Genomic DNA, 22956 nt, shown 5'->3' with positions numbered 1-22956 from the left:
CTCGCTACGCTCAGGATTCTATAGTTTAACCACTCGCTTCGCTCGTGGTTACTATAGAATCCTTTCGCTTGCTCGTGTTTCAATTCCACACTCGCGGGTAAAATACAACTTTGCACCCTTGTATAACAATTAACTATTGTAATATCGCTTGCAGACGTCTGATTAGTACAATATTATATAAGAATAATAACCACAAAAGTACTTTAATTCACGAAAGTATTATATTAATACCATACCATTACGCTAAATAGGTTGGTGGTACTCTAGATACACTATTTTAACATTTTTTAGAGCTCATGGGTACTACATAATACAGTCAGCAGCAATAGTTGCTAAGCAAGTAAGCGGGCGTGGTGCTCAAAATGATCTTGACGCGACTTTATTATTAAGAGAATAAGACCGCGTCCAGGTAATTTTGAACACCTCACCCGCTTAGCAACTGTTGCTGCTGACTGTACAATATCACACAAGTTACGTTATCAGCACCTATTTTGTTTGTTTCCAGCAGTTTGGTGACCCTTGACCCAACCATTACGGGACACTGATAGTGATAACTACAAACTGCAGTCTTCACGAGACCACGGTTTAGTAGAGTCATCGAATATCTCTGTGTATATAGCTGTGAAAATGGGGTCTCTGAGCCGATTTTGCGCTTTAACTTGTAAACATTCCAATGTTAAGATCACACCTCTGTTTCAATTAGTGCGCGCATACAGTGACGGACATCGAAAAGCTGTGAAAACACCACTGTATGACTTACACACTCGTTATGGCGGCAAGCTAGTGAACTTTGTTGGATTTTTGCTGCCAGTACAGTACGCAGACTTGAGCGTTACGGCCTCCCATTTAGTTACACGTAAAAATGCCTCAATTTTTGATGTATCCCACATGCTACAGACGACTGTGCGTGGGAAAGATTGTATATCATGGTTCGAATCGCTCTGTCCAGTGGACTTGAAAGGAATGGCTAACGGATCAAGCGCTCTAACAGTTTTTTTGACAGAAAAAGGCGGCATCATTGACGATTTGATTGTTACCAAAGTGAATGATGAAACACTATACATAGTGTCAAATGCTGGGCGGCTAGAAGTCGATAAGCAACATATGTTAAACTCGTCTAAAATATTTAAACAACAAGGTAAAGACATACACGTCGAATTTTTAGATGTCAGTGATAGGGCTTTGATCGCCGTACAAGGCCCGAAGGCCGCTTCGTTGCTTCAGCCGCTTACAGACATCTCTATGCCCGACCTAATCTTCATGACTTCCCGCGTGGGCTCCGTGGCTGGAGTGCAAGGCTGCCGCATCACGCGCTGCGGCTACACCGGTGAAGACGGCGTGGAAGTGTCCATCCCGGCCGACAAGGCAGATCACGTCACAGAAGCATTACTCCAATCAAATGACATAAAACTGGCGGGCCTGGGAGTGCGGGACTCGCTCCGGTTGGAAGCCGGGTTGTGTTTATACGGAAACGATATCGACGAGAGTGTTACTCCAGTGGAAGCCAATTTAACTTGGCTCATATCTAAGCGCAGGAGAGGTGAAGCGAACTTTCCAGGAGCTGACGTAATCTTACGACACATTAAACAGGGGGTCGAAAAGCGGAGAGTCGGCGTGCGCATGGAATCTGGAGCTCCGGCGAGAAAAGATGCTATCCTCAAGCATCCGGATACTTTGGATGTGGTTGGAAAAGTGACCAGCGGGTGTCCGAGTCCGTCGCTCGGAGGGAACGTGGCGATGGGCTACGTGGCGGAATCTTTGAAGACAGCGGGAACTAAACTGTTGGTTAATATTAGAGGAAAGGATGTCCCATGTCTTGTTGCTAAAATGCCTTTTGTCCCGTCTCATTATTACACGAAGAAATAAAATAAAATTTATTAAAGTATCACTTTTATTCAAGAGAAGAGAGACCTTTAACACATAATAGAAACAATACATCATAAAATTCCTAATACTAATTAAAACAAGTCATTAATACAACAGTGCTTGAGCGATAATTAATAAAACTTATTGAAAAAAGGAACGTCATGTCATCATCATTATTATTTTACTCTGCTAATAGGCAGTATCTACGATAAAGGCATGTAAACATATAGTGAGCATGGAATCCAAAGGAATGTTGAGTGTTGGCACTTCATTAATACTAATACGTTAATAAGTATATTTACATTGTACTTAGCGTTGACTATCACAGGATTACTTGCATGGAATATTACTCTTTTAATCACATCTAACATATATCAGTCCATGTTTTAACAGTAACACTCTTAACTAACCAATGGTGGACCTTATAGCTTATGCCAGCGGTCGGCAACCTCTTAGCAGCCAAGGGCCACATGGTAGTTAACGAAGTTGATGCGGGCCGCACTTTGTTAATATTTGTGACTTTATTAGACATTGTCGTTTGCCAATAGGCTCGCGGGCCGCAAGTGACAGGTTCGCGGGCCGCCTGCTGCCGACCGCTGGCTTATGCAATAAGGTTCACGAATTGTTGGTTTATAAAAATGTTGACGATGGTTCTTCAGTTACTTTTGTTAAATTATACAAATATACATTATACCTAACACCTTCAAGTTTCTCATAAAAGTCACAGTAATTAATATAATGTAGACAGATTCATTAATGGGGGAAAACTGCCTCTCGCTCACTACAGAGGGAGCTTGAAATAGTTTTCAACCAACACTATTGTTGTCTTTGCTGTCGTAGTGCTAATGTCATGAACCACATTTTTATAGATTAGATAATTATATGTTATGAATTAAAATTCTCAAAATATATTTTTCAATTTACAAACAATAACTCCATATACAAGAAATGAGGGCTAACGTGTATGAATTCGCCGCTAGGGGCGCTAGTGTAGATGGTGGTCTTTTCCATAGTTCGAAATGTCAAATGTCACTTGTCACTTCAATGACTGACAGCTGTTCTTTAGTATTTTGGACCACCGTCAACAGAGGCGCCAACTGGTGAGCAAAAAAACGATAGCCCTCATTGGTATATGTTTAAAACTCAAACCTTGAATACGAAGTCATATAAGCTAACCTGTCAGTTATGACCTTAAAAGATTTTAGCGCCAGCTGCGCTATGCGCGTTTATCCTGGTTCGAGCCTGCTCGGCGGCATTTGTTACTTACAAGACATTATTTTTCATTTCTGATTTCGATTTTCAGTCTGTGATAATTATTTTAATCCTTTGAACGCCGCAAACTACACAACGCGCCATTGTTGCGCCTTATCGGATTGCACAAAGGTTGAAATTACACTGTAACCGAGCACGTCAGTTGACGTCTTTGTCGGTCAAAGGAGACCTAAATCACATAGCACACATTTAGGTCGATTGCCATATATAAAAAAGTGCGCTTGAACTTGACAAATGAAGCTTGACTTCATGCAGATTCTGTTTCTAACAGAGCCAGATATTGTTCTAAACAATATCTTTAAACCTTAAATACTTCGTAATAACTAGCTTAAACTAGTCGGACAAGAAGTCTTATCGTGAAAAGGCTGTTTGTCCAAAAACAAACAAATCGGACGAATACAAAGTAACTCGTGGGTACCTACTTTTGCCTTTTTTTTGTGCGTTGCGTCTGTAATAGGGCTTCCAAATACCGGACTTCTCACAATACCGGTATTAATATCGAAACTGTCCTCATCAATACCGGGATCCCGGTATTGAATATGAATCGCCTAAAAATTTATAGTTTTGTCATAATTCATAATTCTTTATTGCAACCATGGTACAGTATATATGTAAATTATAATATACAATGTCTCACATGGACCCTGTAAGGGCACAGCATATCAATAGCTTACTCATAACATTTTATTATTATATTTTTTATTGTATTGTATGTAGCAAATTATTAATTTATCTAAAAAAATATCTAGGTCATAAAACTTTTATTAAAAAGGGGAATTAAAAAGGCTCACTTTAACACCAGATATGTCCAAAATTGCCAAAAAAAAAATTTCAAATTTGGTGGTTCCTTGCTCTTTACTTTTCAGTTTTTGATAAAAATTTAAGAGCTAATTATATTAATGTCACTAGCATCATATTCATCCACCACCAGCCATTAAATATTTATCTGACGCATAGGCGATGATCTTGTTTTAATAATAAAATGAGGGCTCGATGCCAGTTAGATGCGTCTGAGCGTCTGACGTATAGTAAGCTTCTTGGTACAGACAGCCACAGCCGAATATGATCATTCTAATGGATATAAAGGGTTTATACTGCATATTTTCCTTGTTTTTGAAAATACAGGTATTGAAAAAGGCGTTTAAAAAGACGGGATCCCAGTATTGGAAGTCTTACATACATACGTACGTATATGAAACGTAAAATGTGTTGGAATTATTATATAAACGCAAACGGGGTAATTTAAGAATTAAAAAAAACCCTAAATTAAGTGACAATGATACACTGGCAACATTAGTTGAGAGGTGATATACAATTATACAGTGTGTAAATCCAATACGGGCAATAAATTAAACCAGATATAGAATTTATCCGTGCAATCATTAATTAAGAAGTTTTTTTTAAGTTACACTGAATTATGACCTCGAATGTTACTTTTAATTCACCGAAAAATCTATCACAAAAATTTGCAATACATTTTATCTCTTTCTTTCAATTATCTGAACTGAATATGATTCGTTATACCTTAACAATGAGTCTCATTTGTTGGCATCCGGATAGTGACTGGTCATCGCAGCTGTAGACTGAGTGAGCTCTGCGAACTCCTTGGTCAACTTATTTATTTTTTCTGCAAACTGAAAATGAAAGACATTTTCTTACGCGACTGCGGCAGCCTTAAGGGTTGTAAAAGAATGTATTTAAATGTATATGTAGCTCAACTACTAGATGGAGCGTTAAGATAAATATATCTGGGAAACCGAGCTTTGCTCGGAAAATATATAAACTCAAAAATGCGCGTTTTCCCAGAGATGAGACCTAGCTAGATCGATTTTGGGCCCCCGAAAACCCCCATATAGCAAAATTCATCGAAATCGTTAAAGCCGTTTCCGAGATCCCCTAAATATATATACATATATACAAGAATTGCTCGTTTAGAGGTATAAGATAAGACACCTTACAGTCATCGTACGTAAGTGGACCCGTACCAATTTTGTATCAGAGGGCCTACCGCGAACCACGTTCGGCGTGTTGCCTCCCTGTCACACTTATATACGAATTTACAAGTGCGAAAGAGAGGCAACACGTCGAACTGGTTCGCGGTAGGCCTTCAGAGCGCAATCGCATATTTAAGTTGCTTCCACGTTTACGAGTTCACGACCAGCAGGCGTAATATGGATGGCGTTATCGACACGATCAGACCGATCAGTTTCCAAGTACGACCACATAGGCAACTACGACCATCGTATTTTTATCTACTCGGGTAATTTAAAAATATCTACAAACATTTTGAGTTCCAGGGGTGCACATGGGTCGTTGTGGTATAAAATTTGGTACGATGCTGATCAGTAGTACCTACTGCTCGCGGCGTGGCATTTCACAAGTCGAATTGGACCTATGCGTGCTGACTTCGTGCGTTTACTAAACGCTTTAAAATGCGGTGTCAATGTTGTCTGTGGTTCTACCGTAAAGTTCAGTCATCGAAACTATTTGAATGAATAGGAATCAATCGATTCATCTTTGTGACCCGTGTGGCAGATGCTACATTTACAACGGTTTTTTCAATATAAAAAGTAGTAGTGTTATTTTCTTCTCAACATAAGAAAAGCATATAATTACCTCATAGTGATTCGTGGGCGTAGCGGGTCTTCCATTAGTTTTTTCCTCCTGTACCCGACAGTTGGAAAGATAGGTTATCTGACTTTGCATTTTCAAGAAGATTTTTCTGTACTCATCTTGAATTCTGTTAAATTCGTTATTAATATGGGCGTCTTTTTTTGATATATATTCCTGCAAAAATATGCGTTTCGTTACTAGTGTACATTTCCGATATATAATAAGCATATATAACTTTTTTTATCAGAAATTGAAGGTCTTTTCAAGGTAAATTTTACCGACTAATTTATAACATAATATGGCATACCTTATGAGTCATTATAGTTTTTTTAGCATTTTTGTACTTCTCCAACAAGGTTCGGTGCTCGGCCTGCAAGCTTTCGTAACTCTGCTCTGAAGTAGCTACTTTTCTTTGTAAACTATTTATTTTACTTTTCACATTTCTCAATTCCTTTTCACAAGAACTGTGACTGTGTTCCAACTCCTCTTTTTCTTGTTTAAGTAAATCTAACCGCTGTATCTTTTTCTCGTATTTCTCGGCCTTGATCTTCCACTCATTGAGGATGTCCCTAGTTTTTTCACATTCTGCTTGTATCGCATTATGTTCCCTTATCAACACGGATATTTCGTTCTCTTTCGACTCGAGTATCTGCGACACCTTGGCTCTCTCTGTCAATATGAACTGTTTGAGGGTCTCTACTTCCTGCATTTTCCTCTCTAACAGCTCCTTTAGTTTAGTGACGGTGGTTATTTGCTCGTTTTCCATTTCTTTCAGCCGCCGCGCGCAGTTCATTTCCGCAGTTTTCATCTCTAGAGTGAACTTTTCTGCTATTTGATCTCGTATGGCTTTTTCTTTCATCATGAGAGCAGTCTGAAAATGAAAAATGAAAAAAAAAAAGTTTTTTATTTTATTTCGTTTAAGAATTACTTATACAGGTGTGTGTGTGTGTGTGTGTGTGTGTGTGTGTGTGTGTGTGTGTGTGTGTGTGTGTGTGTGTGTGTGTGTGTGTGTGTGTGTGTGTGTGCGTGCGTGCGTGCATGCGTGCGTGCCGTCTTTAGGTTCCTAAAACAATTTGAATTAAGTTTTCTGTATCATAATAACTCTTACATTTAAGCCAGTCTTTTTTTACAGTTTATTACAGTCTATAAATAAAAAAATAAAATGTCCATATTATTATACTTATTACACAAAGTTGACTTTATTGACGTTGCGCCTAGGGCTAAATGGTTTTCTTAAAACTGAATAAAACTTCCAGCGTAACTTGGTCGCTATGGCGTCGTCGCAGGTCTGCACCATGTGCTCGATGGGGTGGTCGGTGAGGTCGGTGTTGGTGGCGACGGAGCGCTGGTCGCGCAGCTTGTTGAACCGCTCGAGGTTGTACTGCTGGAAGCATACCTTGGTCGCTATGGCGTCGTCGCAGGTCTGCACCATGTGCTCGATGGGGTGGTCGGTGAGGTCGGTATTGGTGGCGACGGAGCGCTGGTCGCGCAGCTTGTTGAACCGCTCGAGGTTGTACTGCTGGAAGCATACCTTGGTCGCTATGGCGTCGTCGCAGGTCTGCACCATGTGCTCGATGGGGTGGTCGGTGAGGTCGGTGTTGGTGGCGACGGAGCGCTGGTCGCGCAGCTTGTTGAACCGCTCGAGGTTGTACTGCTGGAAGCATACCTTGGTCGCTATGGCGTCGTCGCAGGTCTGCACCATGTGCTCGATGGGGTGGTCGGTGAGGTCGGTGTTGGTGGCGACGGAGCGCTGGTCGCGCAGCTTGTTGAACCGCTCGAGGTTGTACTGCTGGAAGCATACCTTGGTCGCTATGGCGTCGTCGCAGGTCTGCACCATGTGCTCGATGGGGTGGTCGGTGAGGTCGGTATTGGTGGCGACGGAGCGCTGGTCGCGCAGCTTGTTGAACCGCTCGAGAATGTACTGCTGGAAGAACTCCGCCTTGCCTTTTAACTCCTGCATCAGAGCTTCGTTGCTCTCTTGGGTAGCTACAAAATAAATACTTAAATGTATTGTATATTATGATGTTGTATTTTTAACCCTTAAATGCATAATGATGTATATATGCATCGTATATTTGATGGTCCGTGGCTCAATATGCAGCTATCCAAAATATTATTCCCTCAATCTATACAACATGACACATCTATTTCAATTTATTAAAAAGTTATACAAAAAATCATGCATTTAAGGGTTAACCGACTTCAAGATTTCAAAAGGAGGAGGTTCTCAATTCGATGGTATTTTTTTTTATGTTTGTTACTCCATAACTCCGTCATTTCTGGACCGATTTTGAAAATTCTTTTTTTGATTGTAAGTATATACATACAGATTGGTCCCGTTTTTGTCAAAACGCAGTTCTGATGATGGGATACATGAGGAATCGAGGGAACTCCTCAAATGTTAAAGGCATACATATAGTGATTTTAGTATTTTCATCAACAAATCAAGCATTTACATTTAAAAAAGTGACATTTGATGAAGTGGAACTGCTGATGATGATCAGAATGGAACTCTTTAATGACGCATAGTTCACGTTTGGCGATTTGTCCTCTTCGTTATGTTTGTTAAGCAAGTTAGGTTTTCAAGACACATTGGTTGTCAAGCTCGAGTTCTGATGATGGGATTCATGAGGAATCGAGGGAACTCCTCAAATGTGAAAGGCATACATATAGTGATTTTTGTATTTTCATCAACAAATCCAGCATTTCCATTTATAAAAGTGACATTTGATGAAGTGGAACTGCTGATGATGATCAGAATGGAACTCTTTAATGACGCATAGTTTATGTTTGGCGATTTGTTCTCTTCGTTATGGACCCAGACCCAAACTTGGACCCGGACTCGGACCCGGACTCAGACCCGGACCCGGGTCTGGACATGGAACCCAACTCGGACTCGGACCGAACTCGGACCCGGACTTGAACCTGAAACCCGGACCCAGACCAAATTCTGGCACAAACTTGGAGCCGGACATGGACCCGGACTCGGATCCGAACCCAGACCCGGACCCGGAAATGCTACTAGAAAAGTGGGTTAGGTGGGTGGGCGTTTTTGAACTGCGATTCTCACAGACCAGAACTTCTGTCAGAAAAGTAGGTTAGGTTAGGTTAGAACTGTGACCCTTACAGAAATGAAATGCTATCAGAAAAATGGGTTAGGTTAGGTTAGAACTGCGACCTTTACAGAAACGAAATGTTACTAGAAAAGTGGGTGGTTTCACCTCCTTTTCTATATAATTAGGCAAAAGATGGTGTCTTTTTCATTTCATTGTCGGGAATCTAAGAGTGCACCATCAACAATAAGTAATCTTTCAACTGTCAACGGCATCCCCCATTGAAGTCGGTTTTTTTTTTCTTAAAAATTATATATGGTCCTTTGATCCTGTTTGTCGTAAATATCACATGTCTAAATGGGACTCAGTGGCGGATCCAGGATATTGGTTTGGGAGGGGCTTGAAGTGCTTGAACCCAATGAGGGTTTAGGTAGGAAAGTAAGCTTGTGCCGCATAGCCGATACTGATGGAACCAACAGCATTAAAGCAGACAGTGATTGTGATCACGCTATGTAACATGGGGCATTTCACGTCAAGCGGGCAGCAAAAAAATTGTCAGGTTCTGGATTTTGTTCATAGTTGGATTAATTGGACCTATATGTGAACAAAAAAAATTGGCATCATTACTTTTTTAATATATTGCTTCGTTAAAAATTTATACGCATTTGAAGAAACTACAAAATTTGAGGAACGGATTTTTTAAAAATTATTATTGCAATTCTTTCAATGGTTTTAATTATAACTAAATAGTGATTATTTGAGAATATTAGTTGATTTCTTTGAAAATTTATAAAAAAAGTTTTTTTTATCTTTTTTCATATAACAAACCGGAAGTTAGTATTAAATATCTTTTTTTTTCCAACTTCGCATTTTTTTATATTTTTTATTTTTACACAATAATGTAGCTTATGGTGTACTAATGTCCTATAAAAAAAATTATAATGGCATCTCGATTGGTTTTGAAGGTTCATGAAGTAATTCGAAAGTACTGCGCGACGCTCCGTACTGAGCGGTAGTTCTATGTGGCAGTCTTTAATGGCCAATTACGGTTTTTTTTTACTTTTGCGTAACGGAATTAAAGCAATAAACAATATTTCATCGGTTAAGATGTATAAAAGCAAATCATGTCTTATTCAATCGTGCCTTGTAGCGCTATCACTGATCAACCATATCTTGGAACTGAAAACAAAACGTTTATGTTTTAACAAAACGCTAGAGGTAACTTAATAACTATAGCTAGGTTTAGGCGGGGTATGTCACATGCTTAAGATGTCACTTTTGAGTTAGGTCACGTTCTGAGGACGTCACTTTCTGTACGTCACATTCTGAGTTCGTCACATTCTGAGTACGTCACTTTCTGAGAACACCACTTTCTGAGGCCCTCGCTTTCTGAGTTCGTCACTTTCTGAGTACGTCACTTTTATAGCAAAGTAATATTTAAGCGTATACCTGCATTAACAATGGATACCAGCAATCATATTACCTGTACGGCATAAAAACGGCCGTATGCCGTACAGCTGTTATGATTGCTGGTATCTATTGTTCATGCAGGTATACGCTTTAATCTTACTATGCTATAAAAGTGACGTACTCAGAAAGCGAGGGCTTCAGAAAGTGGCGTTCACAGAAAGTGACGTCCTCAGAAAGTGCCGTTCTCAGAAAGTGACGAGCTCAGAGTGTGACAAACTCAGAATGTGACGTACAGAAAGTGACGTCCTCAGAACGTGACCTAACTCGAAAGTGACTTCTTAAGCATGTGACATACCCCGCCTAAACCTAGCTATAGTTATTAAGTTACCTCTAGCGTTTTCTTAAAACATAAACGTTTTGTTTTCAGTTCTAAGATATGGTTGATCAGTGATAGCGCTACAAGGCACGATTGAATAATACATGATTTGCTTTTATACATCTTAACCGATGAAATATTGTTTATTGCTTTAATTCCGTTACGCAAAAGTAAAAAAACCCGTAATTGGCCATTAAAGACTGCCACATAGAACTACCGCTCAGTACGGAGCGTCGCGCAGTACTTTCGAATTACTTCATGAACCTTCAAAACCAATCGAGATGCCATTATAATTTTTTTTATAGGACATTAGTACACCATAAGCTACATTATTGTGTAAAAATAAAAAATATAAAAAAATGCGAAGTTGGAAAAAAAAAGATATTTAATACTAACTTCCGGTTTGTTATATGATAAAAATATTTGTAGTTTTGTAGTTTTTTCAAATGCGTATAAATTTTTAACGAAGCAATATATTAAAAAAGTAATGATGCCAAATTTTTTAGTTCACATATAGGTCCAATTAATCCAACTATGAACAAAATCCAGAACCTGACAATTTTTTTGCTGCCCGCTTGACGTGAAATGCCCCATGTTACATAGCGTGATCACAATCACTGTCTGCTTTAATGCTGTTGGTCCCATCAGTATCGGCTATGCGGCACAAGCTTACTTTCCTACCTAAACCCTCATTGGGTTCAAGCACTTCAAGCCCCTCCCAAACCAATATCCTGGATCCGCCACTGAGTCCCATTGAAATGACGTGAAATGCCCCACATGTCAGGTTGCTGGTCGGTATAGTAGGAGGAGGCACATCACATACCTAATTTAACACTGCATTTGCTAAGCTGCTCATTCAGCTGGCGAATTTGCATTAAATTTTTCTCACATTGCGCACAAGGTTCCATTTCTTTTCGCATTGCACTTTTTTCATCTGGAAAATTAATAAAAAATATATGACATTCTTTAATGTATGACATCAATTACAGTTTTTAATAAAAAAGTATTTATTAAGTGTCAGCCACAACACTGACTCTTTTAACATTTCAATAATTATAAAGACCGACTCATGTCTATTATTACTCTGTTGTAATTGGTTACTTGACGACCAGAATATCACGTAAAGTATTTAACAAAAATTTAAATGAGAAGACTTTTTGCAATATTTAAAAAAAAACAGTAACATACCTTCAAGATATTTGTCGAGTTTGTCAGTAAACTCTTTCTGTTTGTCAGTGAACTGTTTCTGTAGCTCCGATATCCGCCTGTTGGCGCGCTCCAGCTCGTCCTTCGAGCTGGTGAGCTCCGCGGTGAGCTTCTCCAACTGCTGCCTTTCCTTTTCTATCCTCTCCACGTATTCTTTCTCTTGTGACTTGTATAGATCCCGCTCTTGTTGTATTCTAGATTGGACGTCTTTTAGCTCTCTTGACGCGCTATCTCGCGTACTACAAGCCTGGTAGACAATGTTAAAATGTATTATTTTAATTGATTCTACTTAATAGTGATATACATATAAACGTCGTGAGCAAACCGGAAAAATCTTAATAAGGCCTAGTTTCCCCTCTAGATTGGAAAGTCCGATAGCAGTCGCTTTCGCAAAAACTAGTGCTGTATCAATAAGGTTAAAAACAAAATAGAGACAGATCAAGTTAAGTCGGCAGCGACTTTGATAGCCCTGGCCGTGCAAGTGTTATTTAAACGTCCTAATTTCATAGAAGATTGCCGTCTGGGCTATCAAAATCGCTGGTAACTTAGCTCGGTCTAATGTAATTCTAAACAATTTGCTAGCATCATTCATGGGATTAGGTCGCGAGCAAGCCCTAGACTCCCCAAGTGAGAAGTGGCAAAATGGCGGGACAACGCTAGAAAGATGATAGGTACCTGCAGGTAGAGAGTCTTGAGCTCGGCGTTGTCGCCTAGCGCGGCGCGCAGCTGCGCCGAGCAGCGCTCCAGCTCGCGCAGCACGTCCGCGTGCGCGGCCGCCGACAGCGACCCGCGCGTCTCCACCGACTCCTGCGCCTTGGCGTGCTCTAGCTCCAGCTCCGTGTACTTCAGCTCCGTCTGGGTAACATTACAACATATTTAACCAACCAACCAACCAAACTTTGTAGTTCAAGTTGTTAGAGCTGCAGTGCAAGTTGTTAAAGCGGCCCGTGTCATTTTGCCCCAAAATCGGCAGAACAGCAGTCCTCATTGAGTGCTCCATGCCGCCCATGTCTGGAGTGGTGTACGTGGTCGAGCTCTTGTGCCGAGCGAGTGCAGCTCGGACGCTCGCTGTAGACAACTTACATCTCTGAGCTGCGCGCGGACGTGGTCGAGCTCGGCCTGCAGGCGCTCGCTGAGCTTGTCGTCGCCGGTGCCGAGCGACTCTAACTGGCTCTGAAGCACGGCCACGCGCGAGCTTAGCTGCAACTCGATGCCTTTCTGCTCCTCTATTTTGGCTCGCATCTCGGATTCTTGCTTTCGGTGCTGTTCCAGTTTTTTGTCCCTTTAAAGTTGAGATGGGTAAATTGTAAACTTACCTAATAATTTTGTTAACGCATAAAATGCAATATTGTAATATTTCAAATATCTAGTGATTCAAGTAAGTATTAGAGTTAACAGGCATTAAAAATGTCCACTTACCTTTTGGCGATTTCCTCTTGTAACGCCGAAACTTTGTGAATCTGTTGTTTATATCTACTTAGAGCATCTTTTAGCGTCGATAATTTACCAGGTGACGGAGGTTCACCTATAAAACAACAAAACAGGCACATAATCAGTAACTCTTATCGTAACTACCGTTAAACAAGTTTTTAGCAAAAAAAACATGTAAGCTTTTAAATATTGCACTCAGCTGTACTATTAATCCAGATTATTCTATGTAGCCCAAACTCAATAAGGTTGTTTTAGTTCGCTAGTTCCTCTGATCACATTTGATCTCCATCATTACACTAGCTTATTGCTAAAATTGCAATAAATATAAAAATATGCAAGTTCAGTCAAAAACTAAGATAGTGGATAAAATTTCATTAAAGATAAACAGACCGAAAGACAATATGGGGCATTTTCTATGAAAAGGGACCTTATTGTCGATGGCGCTTACGCCGCACAGCGTCGCGCAGCATTGTATTTATATCGGAGCATCGTTTATAATGGCGTAAGCGCCATCGACAATAAGGTCCCTTTTTATAGAAAATACATAATTATAATAAAATATAAAATTCCAAAGTAAAGTAAAGCAGTGTTTTATCAAACTTGTGTTGCGTGCAGCATACCTAGATATGTATTTTCTGGGAGCGAGTCCACGAGGATCTGGTGTAGCGCGGTGCGCCAGCTGTCGTACTCCTTCTGGCTGGCGGCCAGCTTACTTCGGAAGAGTACCAGCTCGTGTGCCGTCACCTCCAGTTTAGACTGAAATTAAACATTTACCTACGGAATATCGTATAGGTAGTACACGACACCTCAACGTCAAAGATAAGTATACATATTTCGCGTTATTATTATTACTAAAGAGTAAAGCTGCCTTGCCCTGCGCTACCTTCTCTCTAAATGCCTTCATGCAGAATAATGCATGCTTCACAGAAAAGTAACATGTAAATTTGTGGATATTTATCAGACAACATAGAATTTATTGAAGCCTAACCACAAGAGGAGGCGTAAAATAGGGCAATCTATGGTCTAAAAATTATGCATAAGAAACTCTTTAGCTAAGCAGTAATGCAGTCTACATTACTGCTTTAGCTTAATGAATACTGAATAAGTAGTTTGTCACTGACAACACAATACTTATATAAAATTATGCCACTTACCCCTAATTCCTTGACTTGTTCCCTGGCAACATTCCTCTCACTGGACAACTGCGCTACCTTCTCCTTTAACCGCGCGGTCTCGCCGTTGACCAGTCGACTCTGCGCCGTCTCTAGTTCACTCGCTAATCTATTGATAGTTGCCCCTTTGTCAATCAACAGTTCCTCTTTATCTTTGTCTTTTTCTAAGCACCGCTTTTCGAGTATTTTTATTTCACTTGCCTAAAAAATTACCATATAATTAATATCAAAATTACACTAACGAGGTTCAAGTAAATTTAATCAATGAACTTACTTTCTCTTCCAATCTGCTTTTAGCCTTTGCTAAATCTGCGTGCAGTCTATCGACTTCCTCTCTATGTCTGGAAAAAACAATTAAAAAAACACTTAGTTTCAGAGTACCTTTTAGTTTTATTTAATTCCCATTATTTGAGGAGACTAGGGGAAAAATGGCGGTGCGAGGCGTCCATATTAGTACATCCGTTCCTATAGGTAGGTGCTGAGATTTCACTTCTCTGGATAATACTTTCTATTACGCACTTACCTGTCCTGCTGTTCTCTAAACAGTGCATCAGTGTCATGTGTGTGAGCAACCTACGAACAAAAAAAATATTCCGTTAGGCGGGTCCACACAGAACGAGCCGCCTTGAGAGGAAATTGCCGCGCGCAGCAGCTCGTCTGTGTAGACGCCGTGCCTCGGGCTGTGTCAAGTGTTACCATTGTAACATTAAGCCACTGTGGGCTTACAAGATCAATGCAGTGCACTAAAGATGTGAGCTAATAAGCATTTTATACAATAAAAAACTACCAGCAACCATCATTAGCGGACAGTATAACATCCCAACTTCGCAAGAAGAACTTCCTCTGGAGTTGCAGGCGTACATAGGCTACGGAGACTGCTTAACAAGTTAACATCAGACGGGCCGCATGCTTGCTTGCCACCGACATAGTATTAAAAAAAAAAGAACTTTTGGTGCACCATTGTACAAAAATGGCGAAAATGAATCTTATGTCAAGGCCACAAAGGTGGAAAGTAGTTTACCTGGAAAGTGTGCAACCGTTGCTGCACCTCCTGTAGGCTAACGTTGGCAGCACGCAGTTCCATCTGCATTTGCTCCTTCTCCTGCTCGCCTAGCACCAGCTTCTCCGTGAGGCTCATCACTTGTTGTTCTAGTTCTATCATTTTGTGTTTACTGGAAGCTGTTAGTTAAAAGTTTGTTTCATAAGTCTTGCTGATGTCAGAAAGCAGATTGATCATACTTATGTGCGTCATGGCTAGACTGCTGCTTTTGATGAACATGTTAAAGCTTTATATGCGCCGATATACATTACAAACTAGCTTTCATGATATCACTACATAGTATAAAACAAAGTCACTTTCCGCTGTCTGTCCGTCTGTCTGTCCATATGTATGCTTAGATCTTTAAAACTACGCAACAGATAAGAGTGATTCAAGAGGAACGTTTATATGTATAATTTGTAAAGGTTTTGTGTAAATGTGTTGAATTACCCGTGCGAAGCCGGGGCGGGTCGCTAGTAAATTATAATTAGAGTATTCAACCCACGGGTCTGCACAGAACAAGCCGTTCGGCAAGGCGGCGGAGATGCCGCAAGGCAGCTAGTTCTGTGTGGACCCGCCTGATGTCTAGACACTCAGTCCCTAGAGCCTAGGATATAGCTAGGCAGTCTAAATCTTACTGATAGGTAGTGATGCCAGTATATTGAAAAAATGTGAATGTCTGACTAAACACTAGTCTGTTTCATTTCTACTCTTCTTCTTCTTCTCTCGTGTCGAGGTTCCCCTAAACAGTGGATGCCCAGAAAGCAGCGGTGCTGACAGCCCGGACCGTGGCGTCTCTCAGATCTACTTGCAGCATGGAAGTTACCCAGTAAGTGGTGTGCTTCTTGCAGTGACAGCTCAGACTTGTCCCTGTCATTGACGGCAGCTGCAAGTCTGGCACGGAGACTGTCAATTTCTGTGTCAAGCTTTTCCATCTGTGCTGCTAACTGTTGACATTCTTTTTCACGCATCTGACAATAATAAGTAAGTAAGTAAATATTTTTTGATAATTAGTAATCAGTCTGTGGCAGTGTTATTTAGTTTGATTAACTTTTAAATTTCAAATTTGCACATAGGTACAAGTACATACCTCATACATCACCTTAAGTTTTTCATTATTCATGTATTCTTGTTTTGCATCAATATTGTTTATTCCATTCAAATGTCCTGAAAACAAATGCCAAACTGATGACCCAAAATATGATATATTGCCATTTAATGTTAAATTTTAAATTAATTTTCTTTAATGTCTATTCATATAAATGTAGAACCTAGATAAATGTGAACCTAAGCACAAAAAACATAGAACAAGTTTAATTTTCGCTTCTGCAAATTAACGTTTTTGATACCACCAACAAACACTACCACAACACAAACACAAATCTACAAAACTACTGTCGCTAACACAAATTGATCCATTGATTGATCCAATTATTATTAAAAAGGTGTGGCAGAATATAGGCTGACAAATACTGTGAAATAGAAGTTTAGTAATATGGGAGGTTGGGTTTGTTTTGTGAATGTCTTGTTTTAGAGAGTAAAAATTCTGAAGCCTGCACAAAATACCTGCTAAAATTATGAACTAACCCCTATATTCCTGTTGATAATAGTGGTTTTGCCCATCACCTGCCCCATAGGGGCTAAACTGGAGTTTCACTGGGTCTTCATGGTGTTGAACTTGAGTGTGTCTATTTTTTGGGGTTTCATGGATATTAGGCGAGTCCCTAGTGTGCTGCAGTTCTTTAAGGTGGTTAAGAGAATCCACATAACTTGGGGGCAAGCCAGTCCTAGGATGATTTGGATGTCCTGTAACCATGCAAAATTTTATAATGTAACTACTATACAAAAGTACATACATTGATAAGTTGTTTACATTATTGGATTGTGTGGTTTAAGTAAACATAACAATAGAAATCATAGAATAGTGGCTTCTCAAAAGGGTATCTTGACACTATAGTAGAATTCAAAATTGGAATAAACTGACAAATTTTTAAAAACATATATTGCAAGTTACAAATTTTTGATAAAAGTAGAAACACAACAGAAAATAAAACTAACTTTAACTGCAACTAGGAAACCGGGTTACCACAAACATAACACATACAGGAGACATGTTAGTTTAAATCCTATACTGTTTATGATTTGTTACACACGTACCTTACCTAACCTGGTTATGTGTATAACCAGTCATATAAAGTATAGAATTCAACCTACAGAAGATTCCAGATATAACAACGATGAAGGGACCACCGTAATTTCGACGTTATATCATAAGTCATAAGTCATTTATTCATAAAGCTAATTTACACGTTATAAAAATGGAACATATTTACATATGCCGTTAAGAAATACACAAAATCAATTTGAAATAAACATAACATCACATAAATCACATTATTCGTAATAATATAGAACTAAAAGAATTAGCTAGTTAACATCACTTTTGTGGAAATTTAGGTACTCGTCATAGTCATAAAACGGATGCTCAACAAGCCAGCGTTTGAGGCGACACTTAAAACTGCCCAAGCTCTGGGCGCTGGTGATGCTGTCGGGCAGCTTGTTATAGACGGCGGGCCCCATGATGTGGGTGAGCTTGGCCGACTTGGCCATTTTACAGCCCACGCCGACGAGCTTGTGGGCGTTACGCGTGTTGTAATTGTGTACCATGCTATTCGTTTTGTAGGCTGTTAAGTTTGACCTCACATACATAGCCACCTGCAAGATGACTATTGCTGGTAAAGTCAGTATCCCCAGTTTTTTAAAATAGGGTCGTGCAGGAGTGTTGTGCGGGACCCGAGCGATTATCCTGACCGCGCGCTTCTGGAGACGGAATACTCTTTCCCACTCGGCACAGCGTCCCCATAGCTCCGCACCGTACTGGATTAGTGAGTGCACCGTGGCAAAATAGCACGAGCGCGCGACCTCATCCGACACCAACCTAGTTACTCGTCCTAATGCAAAGCACGCACTGCCGATTCTTCCGCTGAGTCTGCTAACATGATGGTCCCACTTTAGACAGGTGTCAATTTCGAACCCTAGGAAACCGGTGCTACTTAATTGGTCTAGAGCAGTTCCATTTACGGAAACAGCAAGCGGCCTCGTGCTGCGACCTGATAGATTGAAGACCAGGTAGTGGGTCTTCTTAAGGTTTAGCGCTAGACCATTGGCATAAAACCACTGTGCAAGCTGCGCCGCGGTTTCATTCAATTTCTCTTCTATGGCGTCCACCGATTGCGCCGTGATGATTGCAGCAACATCATCGGCGTACATGAGGATTTCAGCGGCCTGTATAGCATTCGGCAGATCGTTCAATAATAACGAGAATAATATGTTTGAAACCGATGAGCCCTGAGCTACACCCATGGTAGTTTCTAGCGGGTCTGATCTAGCCTTTCCACCATCTCCGACTACAATTTGAAATCTACATCGCAGAAGACTCTTGAACAGGGAAAGTGTCGGACCATCGATCCCATAGTGCCTTAGCTTGCTGGTAAGGACTGCGTGGTCTGCGACGTCAAACGCCCTGGACAGGTCACAGCACAACACAGCAACTTGCTGATTCCTCTCTCTGGCGTCTATCACGCGTCGAACCACATCACGAGTCAGTGTGGTTGTGGAGCGGCCCGCTCGATAGGCGTGTTGTCTGTCGGATAGGGCGCTCGTCGACTCTAGGAAACTTGTCAGCCGGCGGCTGAGTCCATTTTCAAAGACCTTTGCCATCGCGGGGATGATAGCAACGGGTCTGTACGCATCCATATCCCCCTTTTTTCCCTTGCCCTTAAAGATTGGAGCTATTTTGCTGATTTTCAGAGGTTTAGGGTAGATGCCCTCCCTTATACAGCGATTGAAAAGCTCCGCCATGGCATAGGCTAAGGGGATTGGAGCAGCCCTCAGTAGCTTCATATTTATCCCGTAGATGTCCATTGAGGCTTTAGGAGGGATGAGAGAGGTTATCAAACGATACACCTCATCCGCGCTGAAAGGAAGGAGCTTCAAGGAACGATCCGCGGCCGGCAGCGCGGCGCGCAACTGGTGTAGGGCACGGGTGCTGTCGGCGCGCGGCGCGCCGCATGCCGCCGCGGCGCCGAGGAACCTGTTGTTCAGCGCGTCGACAGCGTCCTTTTTACTTGCGAACTGTGACCCATCGGTGTTCACGATCACCTCTGTGACGTCCAATCGTGGGCAGTTATTTTTACCTCTCTCCCTGTTCACGATATTCCAAAGCATTTTAGATTTATTGTTGCCGGTTTTTATTAAGTCACTATAGTAATTCGATTTTTTCTTCTTAATTAAAATGTCATATTGCAATTTGATGTCAGTTATAAAATTACTAATATTATCGTTACTCGTGTGCCGCTTTCCTAATTCTATCATGTCAAATAAAAAAGATTTAAATAATTTAATGTCATTATTAATCCAGGTTGGGCAATGTCCATCCCTAACAATTTTTTTTTTCAGTGGAAAACAAATGTCAAATTTATTTGAAATTATATTAATAAGTGAAATTGCAAGACTATTGGCGTCCCTGTTTTTTTCAAAAATATGACTCCAATCAACGCTCTCAATAGCGGCAGAAAAATTTAATTGATTTGACTCTGTAAAACTCCGCGAGTACAAGTGAGTGACGTTTTTTGAGCGATTATCTCGTAGCCGTAGTACTCCCACAACCGCAAGATGATCACTCAAATTGGTAATTACGGGTTCGACACTTAAAAAATCCATAGATAAGTTCGAATACAGGTGGTCAAGGCAGGTTGACGTAGTGGCAGTGACGCGAGTGGGAAAGTCGACCTTATTCACCATACCATGGGTAGATAGTAAATCGGACCATCTGTTTATGTCCGTGTTAGGTTCGCCTAAGCAGTTAATGTTCACATCACCCATGATTAGACAGTTTAGATGGGCTTCGCTTATCTTATTGAGCAACCGTTCTAATTCTATCAAAAAATCTATATTGCTAATTAAATTCGTACGGTAGATGCAAACTACCGTTATATCAAAGTCAAGTAAATCTATGGCTGATATTTCACAATATCTCTCGGTCGATAACTGAACTAGATCGTGGTTCTCGAGACATTTGACATGATCCCGCGTAAATATACAAGACCCACCGTGCGAAGTAACGTTCCTGCAGTAACTAGATGCTAATTTGTACCCGTCAAGATTCACACATTTTAATTTATCCATTGACAACCAATGCTCAGAGATCGCAAGAATATCACACTTAATTTCGCCTTTCAGTAACACTTCCAGTCGCAACGTTTTATTTTCCAAAGCAGCTATGTTTTGATGGCATACTGTCATTGTTGTGAAGTCGTCATGCGGCCGTGATGCATTCCTAGTACAGTTCCGAGCGGCCGGAGGTCGAGCTAGACGTGCGCTCGCGCCGGCCGTCGGTGAGAATGGCGGCGGGCCGCGGTCCGCCAGTCCCCCTCCGAAACCACTCCGATATCTTTACACCCGGTGGCCACGAAGTTGGCGTGTAGATTTGCTCGGTTATACTTTCCGGATAGCTCACTACGAAGGCGGAGTGTAAGTTCGTTTTAATGCTACGCTTTTCTACATTAATACCTTCACACGGAATGCGTTGTTTTAAGTATTTTAAAACATTTTGCGTCGTTGTTTCCGGCCTAAAGGACCAGGCCTGAACATATTTTACGCGTTCAACTGTCGAAATATCATTATCTATGTTTCCTGCGCCAGTGAATACTCGGCGGCGTTTTCGGCTGACTGTGTGCCATTTATCGTTGTCGTGAGGCGAGTTAGTGTCCCATTCATTCTGTTCGTTTGAGCAAGCGGGCGCAGCGATCGCCGATGTAGTGGCCCGACCGCTGTCCGTAGGCTCGTTGGAGGTGGCTAGAGACGGCATCACCTGCGCTCGGCTCACCTCGGGTGTAGTCGGGACACTCGGCACGGCTCCGCCAATCTCAGAGGCCCGTATGGGCTTACCAGCAGCGATGTTAGCGCTTGTTTTCTTCGAAGCAGCCGTTGTGATGTTTGCGGCGGCTTTTAGTCTCGCTTGACGCACTGGGCGCTGCAGCGCTGCCGGGGGCATAGTACTACTGATGGACTTACGGCTGGTTGATTCTTGTGCAGCACCCTCAAATTTCGTTTTCAACATTTTTATAACATCTGCTTGATTTGTAATTAAAGCAGTTTGCTCAGTTATCTTGGTCTCGAGCGATGTGATTCGAGTAGTCATTGTTGTAACCGACTGGTGAAGTTCGCGGATAGCACTTTCGAGCGCCTTTTGCGCCATTATTTATATTTTTAATCGTTTATTCGCATAGGAGCAGTGTTATGCTTAGGGCCACTAACTACCCACACGGTAGTCCGGTATCCGGTAGTCGTTATAGGCAAAGGTAAAGAGATAAAGACATGTATGTATAAATTTCACTCCAAAACATGGGTACATTTCTAAATTAATTTCGGACGATCCTAGCTAATATCTACCTATAAACAAAAAAGATCACCACAGTTGCTAAACACCTGTGGATGTAAACAAAAGATAAGAAAGTAAAGCTCTTTGTCCTTTAATGAACTAAACTAAACTGTCCTGTCACAATATCTGCATGGGATTTCTAAGAATTTGTTCCAAATGGTTTAATAAAAACCGTTGCTACACCAGAATTTGGCGTTGTTACACCCTTTAAATCCATGGGACTTGGATTTTACGTCGCTATAGCCGAATGGTCAGTACAACCAAGGCCGTAATAAATAAAATCCACTGTATAACATGGTAATCTAATTTAATTAAACACACATTTGCTAACTCCAGTTTATTTAATTCTGGATACGACTGATAATTCTTTTTAATATACATAAAAATTTAACTCAAGGTTTGAATACTGGTCTACTAGGTAACCATAAGAAATAATTAAAATGTGGCTTACCATTACCTCCATTAGTTTGAGCATCCAAGGTAAAGTTGCCACTGCTATTCACTGAACTCGCTTCGTCATCATCTTGAAGATCGTCAAAAGCATTTGCTAGTTTATGTTTCAACTGTAAATATAGAAAAACATAATATAAATGAAAAGATAAATATTGTGAACTAATGAGCTAACACAAAACCATTGTTCCTTGGCTTTGTTTTTTTGGAATAACAATAATTTAATTACCTCCTCATTCCGTCGTTTCTGGTCTTCGATCTCCTCCTGTTCCTCAAGCCTGTCCTGAGCACTGTTGTTAATGTGAATGCTGGCGGCCCCTTGGAACAGACTCATACCCGGTCCTTCCATGATGTAATGAAACGCGAAAATATATAGGAACTCATAAAACTATTATTATATCAATGTAATACTGATTAATTAATTAGTTTTCGTCGTATCTGAACAAATTATCCAATGTTTTTAGTTTTCTAACCTTCGCGTAGCAACCGTTGACGTCGCAAGTCGTTTGTTGACAACAATGACAACAACATATATTTTTGTTTCATTTATTTGGAGCATTGGCAACACGGCCATAAAACAACAACACTTGTCTATGGTTTAATGTTTCATTCAAAAGCTACCTCCA

At 40.8% G+C, this 22956-nt stretch overlaps 2 protein-coding genes across 2 annotated transcripts; one reads left to right on the top strand and one right to left on the bottom strand.

Annotated features, from left to right (window-relative positions):
* The first annotated feature begins 566 nt into the window (after positions 1-566).
* On the top strand, positions 567-1876 carry LOC134756024 (aminomethyltransferase, mitochondrial). Its single transcript, XM_063692800.1, has one exon. The coding sequence runs from the start codon at positions 628-630 to the stop codon at positions 1864-1866; it is 1239 nt and encodes a 412-aa protein (XP_063548870.1). The 5' UTR covers positions 567-627; the 3' UTR covers positions 1867-1876.
* A 3-nt stretch (positions 1877-1879) lies between these two features.
* On the bottom strand, positions 1880-22857 carry LOC134756015 (myosin-9-like). Its single transcript, XM_063692789.1, has 19 exons — positions 22560-22857; positions 22332-22443; positions 17026-17244; positions 16529-16605; positions 16265-16409; positions 15421-15578; positions 14923-14972; positions 14674-14740; positions 14382-14600; positions 13848-13983; positions 13216-13321; positions 12880-13078; positions 12472-12651; positions 11779-12043; positions 11414-11524; positions 7283-7737; positions 6059-6622; positions 5755-5925; positions 1880-4772 (listed from the first exon to the last, which is right to left on the bottom strand). The coding sequence occupies exons 1-19, from the start codon at positions 22677-22679 to the stop codon at positions 4677-4679; spliced, it is 3450 nt and encodes a 1149-aa protein (XP_063548859.1). The 5' UTR covers positions 22680-22857; the 3' UTR covers positions 1880-4676.
* Between the last annotated feature and the right edge of the window lie 99 nt (positions 22858-22956).

This window comes from Cydia strobilella, chromosome 1 (genome assembly GCF_947568885.1).
Source record: "Cydia strobilella chromosome 1, ilCydStro3.1, whole genome shotgun sequence".
Lineage (NCBI taxonomy): Eukaryota > Metazoa > Arthropoda > Insecta > Lepidoptera > Tortricidae > Cydia > Cydia strobilella.
This window is presented reverse-complemented; position numbering and strand designations above follow the sequence as displayed.

Coding starts and splice junctions, on each gene's coding strand:
- LOC134756015 (XM_063692789.1), bottom strand. CDS start 22,679: ATGGAAGGACCGGGTATGAGTCTGTTCCAAGGGGCCGCCAGCATTCAC. Junction 15,579..16,264: donor AGAAGCACACCACTTACTGG/GTAACTTCCATG, acceptor TTTAACTAACAG/CTTCCAGTAAACACAAAATG. Junction 4,773..5,754: donor CGCCCACGAATCACTATGAG/GTAATTATATGC, acceptor TTTCATTTTCAG/TTTGCAGAAAAAATAAATAA.
- LOC134756024 (XM_063692800.1), top strand. CDS start 628: ATGGGGTCTCTGAGCCGATTTTGCGCTTTAACTTGTAAACATTCCAAT.